We start from the raw sequence: 10001 nt of genomic DNA on the forward strand, positions 1-10001 counted from the left end.
AGAGAGAGAGAGAGAGAGAGAGAGAGAGAGAGAGAGACAGAGAGAGTGGTGGGGTCAAAACAACCCAGCAAATATGAAAAGGAAGAGATAAGAATTAACCGATAAACTTAGATGAGTAAAACTCAAGAACATTCAGTTAACACGCAATACACATGCAGACCAAGTTGTGACCCACCAAACTTACTCATCAATTTCCAGTAAGTTAAGCACCTTCCTTGAGTCATTCCCATTCTGCTTTAACTCTTTTACACCCGTTTTTCCCATGCTTTCTTACAATTATTTTTACAGTAAGTTGCTCTTCTGACTGTTAACCACTCAAAAGTAAAACAGAGCATTTGTTTTTATTCTGTGTCAGTCATGCAAACTGGAGCGCACCAAATTGTGGTTTACATAATTCCTAGTTACAACACAATAACTATAGTAAAACATATTAGTAATGCAACTAAACAAACCAGTACTATGAAAAGCAAAGAAAAAAAAAAGAAAGAAAAACTAATAGGAAAAAAATGTTTCAATGAACAATTGCTGAACCTTTAAGTGGGGGCGGGGTCTTTTCTATGACATTAAATGGAATACTTATAATCTCTGTTCTGTATAAACTGCCAATCTTCCACAATAGCTAATAATCTCAAGAGAACTCCTGTGAATAACTAATGTAACATTATTAGTATTATCGATATTAGAAGTTGGTGACTGTTCAGTGCCAGGTCAGATCTCATTGAGCAAACTTTGTGGCTTGTATGGTTAGGAAGTTCAAAACCACCTTATCATCACAAACCTCAGCATCATTTAACAATCGCTTTCCATGTTGGCATGGTTTGGACTATCCTGCACAAAAAACACTTTCAGCCAGTGTTTTTCACCATAACTTCCAGCTGACCTATATACTGCCTGAGTGGAATTTAGTAGAAGCCTATTGTATATGTGCAGGTATATGTATAACCCATGACAGCATGAAAAGTGGAAAGATGATGATGATGATTATGATACCCACACACACATGTATCATCATCATTTTTATGTCTACTTTCCCATGATTGCATGGGTCAAATAAAATTTGTTGAGGCAGATATTCTTTGATCTGATGCTTTTCCTGTTGCCAACCCTAGCTTGTTTCCAAGCAAAGTAAAATTTACAGTTAGTCTGATGTGAAGCATATGGATAAGGACAGCTGTATAAAGAAGTTCCGATCCCTAAAAGTTAATGGAACTTGCAGAAGAGGGAGACCCAGGAAGATATGTGACAAGATGGTAAAGACTGATCTCAGGACCTTGAACCTCATGGAGATGACAAAGGACCAAGGCAGCTGGCAATATGCGGTTCTCGAGAAGATCTACACATATCAGAATAACTGAGTTCTAACAGAGGTCTGAGTGTGTGAGCACAGTTGGCCCCTCTGTCCAGTTCCCTTTCTGGTCAAGACATCCACCACTCATCACCTCCCTAACCACAGTTACTCTTTGATACCACTTGTTAGCCACTGACATTCATTACTCCTGATCTTCATCCATATCTTTACTAATTACCACCACCCTCACTGTGCCACCAAATTCTCTCTCCTGTCCCCCTCATACATTGCACATTCCTCTCTTCCCCATCCACTCCCGCAACCTACCCAACAGCAGGTCAGCTTTCTTTCATCCTCCTTTTCACTGTATCATTGTCTCTATCCTGCTGTCCCACACCAGATATCCCCAACTCCCTCCACTCACTTCTGGTACCCATTCCTACTCACTTTGTGAAGGTCCACTTTGACACCTCAACACCAATTTTTAGCTCTCCACTTTCTTCTAAAATGAGAGTAGTTGTGTAGCTTCCCTTCAGTAATAAACCTGGTTGCTCTGGCCCTTTTCTTTCATGCTTTATACATCTCTATTCCTTGTTTTCCCACCCCACTTGCAAACTAAATGGTAACCTCACTCATAGTGGTGGGATGAAAAACAAAAAGCACCTAGCACACACTGTAAAGTAGTTGGCATAAGGAAGAGCATCCAACCAAACAACCCATGGCAAACAGACACTGGAACATAATGTGGTTGTTAGGCCCATCAGATCCTATCAAACCCTCTAACCCATACTGGCAAAGAAAATGGACATTAACCTTTTAGCATTTAAACCAGCCACATCCTGCCAAAATATTCTGACTCTTTTATGTTTAAATTGGCCAGATCCAACTTCTCACGCCTACCTTACAATATCATTCTAAAAATATACAATCACATCATTGAATGAAATCTTTAAACTATAAGATATTGCATAAATAATTCAAAATAATGTGAATAAATAAGCATTACATTTGACAGAGATCTAATCTGAATGTTAAAGGGTTAATTGATAATACTGAGTTCAGAGATTTTTTTTCAATGAAAATTGCAAACAATACTATTTGTGTGATGGCATTATTTCTTTACAATTAGTGTACAATATCAAGAAAAGGACAACATGTACATTCACACACATACATAAGCATATAGTACAATAAACTGTTGCAGCTAAAAGACATTCAACTGTCTAGCATCCATACATTATGTCACATACATAGTTTCTGTCACTACATTTTCTACAGCTATGACAGTGGTCTCTGCCCTCCTTATCTAGCAGTTTTCATACTATCAGCTCCTTAACCCTTTTTAGCAGCCAGGTTACTCTGCCAAATTATCTATTCACACTGTTTTGAATTAATGCATTATCTCATAGCTTTGAGATTTTGATGATATGATTGTTTATTTTTAGAATAACATGGTAAAATAGGTGTGACAGACTGGATCTGGTCAGTTTAAACTTAAAACAGTTAAAATATTTGGGCAAGATACAGTAGGTTAAAATGCTAAAGTGTTAAACCACCTAACAGTCTCTTTCTTCAGACAGACACAAAAAAAAAAGCAATAGAGCAATCTCATCGTCATTTAACATCCATTCTCTATGATGGGTTGGATGGTTTGACAAGAGCTGGCAAACCAAAGGGCTGTGCCAAGTTCTGTTATCTGTTTTGGCATGGTTTCTATGGCTGAATGCTCTTCTTAACCTCAAAGTCAGACAAAATCACAAACATACTTAAAACACCAAGGGCCTGAAGAAATCAAAACATTCACTGGAGACAACTACTCATACCAACATTGCTAAATTTCACAGATCTTGAAACTGGGAAAAAAATTATAAAACAGTTCTACAAAATCCCAAGTGAAGTAACATCTTAAAGAGTTTACCACCTTTGTATGAACACTGGGAAAATTCTATTCCATAAACTCCCTCTCCACATCATAACATGGACTCAGACCACTACATTCAACCAGCAGGTAACAGCTTTCAGTTATTCTGGCTCAAAGTCTCCCTCTCTCATTGCCTTAAATATATCTGCTCTCGCTTTGATAAGATCTTTCTCTGTGTTGAGAATACATATTACCTCTTCCTTCTTTGAAGTCCAAAGTGATTTCAATGCAATGGTGTTGCCCTAAGCATCAGCAAGGTCTCCAGTCATATCCTGCATGTAAATCTCCTACCAAAACCCCCCACCTATGGGTCCTACCCTTCTCTCATCTCTTGGATTAGTAACTTCTGATCGTATCATATTATAAGTGTTGTCAGATCTCTTAGTTAGCTCTGGTATACCACAGGGTTAAGTTTTGCCTCCCACTCCCTCCCTTCTATACATTAATGACCTACTTGTCATTACATCTAGCAACAACCACTCTTATGCAAATGATATGCTTTTCATTCACCTAAATACCATACATGAAACATGCAGTAATTCTATACATGGAGATCTTCAAAGTATCCTCCAGTGAGGGCCATGCCAAATTCGTTTCTTTTTAAAAGCAAAATAGACTCAAAAACTGACAAGGAAAATCCCTGCACTACATGCCCCATAAACATGAGAAGCACTCAATGCCATCCATGGTTGGGCCTTACTATTGCCAAGGATCTCGCCTGGCAAAAATTCATTTGTTAGGACCACATCCCTTAGTCTGACCCTTCCCTTTCTGGCCATAAAATCTCTTACAGACACACTCCAATCTTTGGTTCACTGACATTGCCAGCCTGTCTTTTCTATTGTTATTTAAAGGCAAAGAGAAGACATGTAGCCCAGTGGTTGGGATGCTGCACTCACAATTGTAAGATCAAAAGTTTCAATTCTTGGACCAGGCAGGGAGTTGTGTTTTTGAACAAAACACTTCATTTCACATTGCTTTGTAATTATTTCGATATCTGATGTGTGACACACTGTGCACCTGATCTAATAGAGAAAATGAGCTAATGAACAGCATAAACATTTGATTACTATAAACTAATCATCTGTGCAGGTTGTTCAGCAAGAAATTTCATTACCCTCATCTGCTGTCTATGACAAGGGAATCCACTGTAATGGCAGCTGTTCCTCAAAGTTGGCCAATCTTGTACTGCTTCCATTCAGGCATCCACAGTCCACTCATCTCGCCAGCTCTTATCATCCCTGCTACAGTCCCTGCCACTGACCATTATGCCTAGTCTTTCCTCCCAAGAACATTAGCTACTTTTGTATTCTGTGTGTGTAGTGTGTGTGATATGTTGATGTTGTTGAGTGTGCGGAGCTGGTTGTATTTGTTGTTGCAGGTTAACATCTACTGGAAAGGCATGACCGGGAGAAGATTCCAAAAATATTGAGAGTTACAACTCCTCAACAACAAAGCCAGACGATATAACAAAAAAGCCAAAATGAGAATCAAAACTTGAAGCAATCATAGATGATACATTTGGCCAAAAGAAAAAACAACAATGTACAAACAATACATTAGATCTGTCATAAATTATATTAACCCAACTTTGCCAATCTTTCCACAAAGTCCTGCAATAAGCTTCAAAGAGCACAAAACAATGCACTTTGTATTATAACAGACTATGTGCATAATATGCCCAAAGACCACATACACAACAAAATAAAAACACTAAAAGATGAAGGACCACCTAGACATATACAATGTTTTTATGGCACTCTGTCAGTCACAACGACAAGCTTTCCAGTTGATTTGATCAACAGAACAGCCTGCTCGTGAAATTGATATGCAAGTAGTTAAGCAGTCCACAGACATGTGTACTTAAGGTAGTTATCAGGGAGATTCAGCATGACATAGAATGTGACGAGGCTGGCCATTCGAAATACAGGTACAACTGTCAGCTGAGTGGACTGGAGCAACATGAAATAAAGTGTCTTGCTCAAGGACACAACGCACCACCAGGAATCAGACTCATGACCTTACGATCATGAGCCAACTACCCTAATCACTATGCCACGTGCCTTCACTATGCCTTACACTACAACAATAACATCCTAAATACAATCGCCTCTTCCAATCAGCTTGGACAAGTAACAGTTACTGCAGCATGAACCTCACTGTGCCCAAACACAGGGTTGAGATCAACATCATCATCTTCGTCATTTAACATCTGCTTTCTATGCTAGCATGGGTTGGATGGTTTGACTGAGGATTGGCAAGCCAGGAGGTTGTGCCAGGCTCCAATCTGATCTGGCAAGGTTTCTACAGCTGGATGCCCTTCCTAATGCCAACCACTCCAAGAGTATAGTGGGTGCTTTTTACGTGCCACCGGCACTGGTAACGACCACACTCAAATGTTGCTTTTTATGTTCCACCAGCACGGGAGCCAGTCAGACGGCACTGGCAATGGCCCACACTCGAATGGTGCTTTTTACATGCCACCAACATGAGGGCCAGTCAGGTGGTACTGGCATCGACCAAGTTTGAATGGTGCTTTTTTACATGCCACCAGCATGGGATCCAGTCAGGCAGGACTGGCAATGACCCATGCTCAAATGGTACTTTTTATGTGCCACTGGCATGGGATCCAGTCAGGCGGTGTACAACAATAAATGCAAGGAGAATAACAACTGTTGCACTCCAACACTTTGCACAGTTCTGCTGAGGCCTCTGGCAATTCCTACAAGAATACAAGAAATGACTGGAGAGTAGAAAGAGCAGAAAATGTCCAGAATCTTATAATGCAACCCATATGATCCATTACTAACAAGTGTCAAGTATGATCCTTAGAAACATGTAACTGGTCTTTCAACTGACTGACTGCATGCTATAGCACTGCTCAATCAGGGCCTGACCTGAACTCAGAACATATAGACAGATGAAATGCCACTATGCATTTAGCCAGCTCACTACCTTAATCTCTGATATATATATATAAAGGCAGGAGTGTTATAGCCATAACATCTCTGATCATGAGTTTCCTCAAATTGAACCGACTAGAGACTTATTATTCTTTTTTTTTTACTTGTTTCAGTCATTTGACTGTGGCCATGCTAGAGCACCACCTTTAGTCGAACAAATTGACCCTAAGACTTATTCTTTGTAAGCCCAGTACTTATTCTATTGGTCGCTTTTGCTGAACTGCTAAGTTACAGGGACATAAATACACCAACATTGGTTGTCAAGCAATGGGGGGGGGGGCAAACACAGACACACAAATACATACATATACATAATAGGCTTCTTTCAGTTTCAGTCTTCCAAATCCACTCACAAGGTTTTGCTCGGCCTGATGCTATAGAAGACATTTGCCCAAGGTGCCACACAGTGAGAATGAACCCAGAACCGTGTGGTTGGGAAGCAAGCTTCTTACTACACAGTCATTCCTGCACCTAAATAAACTATCTCTCACTACTTATCATCTGAACTTATATGAAACAATTTATCTAACAATTCCTCTCCAGAGTAACAAACCTTGAAATTTGCCTTTCCTTCCTCACTCATTTCAAGCTGAATATTAACCCTATAACTGCAAAATTAAATTTCATGGTTATTCCAGTAATGAAGTCAGATAGCTATACAAAAAAAAAAAAAAAAAAAAAAAAAAAAATAGAACTGGTATTTTCTGCAAGTCCTATTATCTCAATAAACTTGACATGTCTCCACAAAAGATAGTCTCAAACAGGACATTCCTCAATACAAGATAGGTTGGTATATAAAACTGCTTTCTGCAATTAAGAGTAATGAAATTTTGAGTGGATATATCCGATTTCCAAGGTAAGGAGGTTAATCCAATCACTCTTACCAGCGTAGAAGCTTATCCTCCATGGGTTAACGGATAAGAAAGAAGTTAAACTCACTAAACATCTACTAGAATTCGATAGTAGTTTTTCCTTCCATCAATGCTACAACTATGAAGCTCGTATGTGGTCACTCACTTTGGTAGAAATAGCAGCCTAATCTTTCTCTAAATCACGCTTCACTGTCTTAGAAAAGGACTCCTCGGATAATGTGGTCCTTGGTTTCTTGCACCTGGGAAATGACTGGACTGTCACGTTTGGAATATCTTTGATTATAGACTTGCTCGACCAGGGCTGACTTGACGCTAAATAACAACATCATCCTTGAAACAACGTTGTAGCTGCTTCGTGGTCACTCGATCTGCTAAAAATAGCGGTTAATTTACATACTGCTGTCTATCTTAAATTAGTAGTATACTTTGGTAAATGTGCTATATTCGAAGATGGATAGTCTCGAATTGAAAGTCTTACATTATAGGTCTGTTCGATAAGGACTAACATAGAGCTAAACGACAATAATTTTGACAAATGAAACCATAATTTATCCAAGAGAGGAGCAAATTAGGCGGTTGTTACATTCATGCCTTTCCCAAGGACATTAATGATAATGTAGAAGCTCCTCCTAGTAATCGAATCTCACTGGTTTGCTTCATAGAACCAATTACCCAAACACAACGCCCACCACTCAACTCATAATAATTACTTTCTAACATAGAATCAAAGAATCAAATCAAAACTATAAGAAAATGAGAATGGGATTAGATGACATTCATACCTTTCTCAAGATATTAATGATGAAAACTAATTACAACCACGAGTGAAATACTTAAAATACTCAAACACTACACAAACGAAACAAGAAAAAAGTAGTCGATACATCGAGAGTTTATTCATTCGAAGCTAAGGTATTCATTCTGCCGTTACTTGGATATTCTTTAAACGACTACCTCACAACGATATATATATATATATATATATATATATATATATATATATACACACACACACACACACAGTAGTGTTCATTATTATACATAGTTACTGAACTGGAAGTAATTGTTGTTACAGTTCTTGTTCCATATTACAGAACTAGTTAGTTTACTTGGTACCGAATCGGTTGTTCGTATACTTTGGTAATTCGAATTACCAAAGTGAAAATTTAGATTCTACAGAGCGATATCTTCCGCAAAAGTGTATTATACGCACGCACTACACGCGAACGTACAAATACAAGCGTGCGCTGAAATTCCTTGAAGAATCAAATCCATTTGATTACAATATCAAAAGTGTGGAAGCTGTCCTCTTTTCGTAGACAACTAAAAATAATTAGGGAAACTACAAATGTATGTTAAAATCAAAACTAGATGGATAGCGTTAAGTATTGATAGAATTAAAAACCAGAAAACTACACATCAAATAGGGGAATAAATAAGAAATGAAAACAAGTAAAATATCAGCTGATATAATATGAAGAATCGGAGTACTAATAACCATTAAATATATTTATGTGTCTAATATATGCTACGGTAAGCATAGTAAAAGATTTCAACAGAATTCTAACTTATATACATATACACTCTCGCTTTATCCGACAATAGTTCGGTCAATAGTTGCTGATTAGTACTGGATAAGTTATACAGAACAGCATAATTGGTAAATTTCATTCGCGAAAACTATACAAGGACAATGTACAGAAACAGCACAGATAAATTGTTACAGAGAAAAACATTGATATTAAAATACGTGTAATAAATACGAAGTTTGTAGAGACTTGTTGTTGCAGGTATCATTATTATTATTATTAATAATACTGTTACACCATGATCAACATTAATATAATAAATAATACTTCATAATAAGAGTGATAGAATCGAAGATTCACGAATTAGTTTCTACGTTTCTGTTTCATACATAAATAATTAAAGGATTAATTAAACAACACTCAAATTGTATAGGACATAATTATACTGTATACAACGGTATGAAAATGGTAAACCGAAAATTAAGCAGAACAGGGAATAAACTATTTGACTAGCATCATGTAGATTACTAAATGCGAATGAAAATATAATTTTAAAATAATAATGTATAGATTTTCTATCAACTCGTTTCGAAGTTAATGACGAAAACACAGCGAAATAGAAAGAGAAGTAAATATCAATTTGCAATAATAATTAATCTGAAAGAAAGTTTTTTTTGTTATGAAGATTGTCAAGTATCCACCCCTCTTCGCATTATTAGAAGCAGAGCTACAAAATAGAACCAGGTTACAATTCCTTCGAAGTTAAAAGCAATAAAAGTCAAGTTTTCCAACCTACCCTGGTCTTGATTCCATCCAGCAAACAGCAGTTGGTTGCCGTACGTGTTACACGACGACAAATTCATCATCAATAAAACATACAAACTACACAGAATAGTTGTGTGTTTGCGCTATTTTTATTATTATTCCGAAGTATCTGCAATATTCGAGACGAGCTATGTGTGTGTGTATGTGCATATATACACACACACGTGTGTATATATATATGACGATTTATGTTTGTGTGAGGGAAAGGTACAAGTGTTAAGATTCTCGGGTCACTTCCGGTATTGCTGAGGCATGATGGGAACCGGTAGTTGCAGCTGATAGTGATTTCAGTTCTCTTCGTTTTCCTTTAATATGTCATTAATGATTTCGTTACTCTTTTACTTGTTTCAGTCATTTGACTGCGGTCATGCTGGAGCACCGCCTTTTAGTCGAGCAAATCGACCCCAGGACTTATTCTTTGTAAGCCTAGTACTTATTCTATCTGGCTGTTTTGCCGAACCGCTAGGTGACGGGGACATAAACACACCAGCATCGTTTGTCAAGCAATGCTAGGGGGACAAACAGACACACAAACACACACACACACATACACACACACACACACACACACACACATACACACACACACACACACACACATAT

At 37.8% G+C, this 10001-nt stretch overlaps 1 protein-coding gene across 1 annotated transcript in view; it reads right to left on the bottom strand.

Annotated features, from left to right (window-relative positions):
- The window catches only part of LOC106867748 (WD repeat domain phosphoinositide-interacting protein 3), a 67079-nt gene extending 57455 nt beyond the window's left edge, over positions 1–9624 (bottom strand). Inside the window, exon 1 of the mRNA XM_014912711.2 lies at positions 9370–9624. Within this exon, the coding sequence (XP_014768197.1) occupies positions 9370–9439 (70 nt within the window). The 5' untranslated portion in view covers positions 9440–9624. The remainder of the gene's footprint in view (positions 1–9369) is intronic.
- Between the last annotated feature and the right edge of the window lie 377 nt (positions 9625–10001).

This window comes from Octopus bimaculoides, chromosome 1 (genome assembly GCF_001194135.2).
Source record: "Octopus bimaculoides isolate UCB-OBI-ISO-001 chromosome 1, ASM119413v2, whole genome shotgun sequence".
Lineage (NCBI taxonomy): Eukaryota > Metazoa > Mollusca > Cephalopoda > Octopoda > Octopodidae > Octopus > Octopus bimaculoides.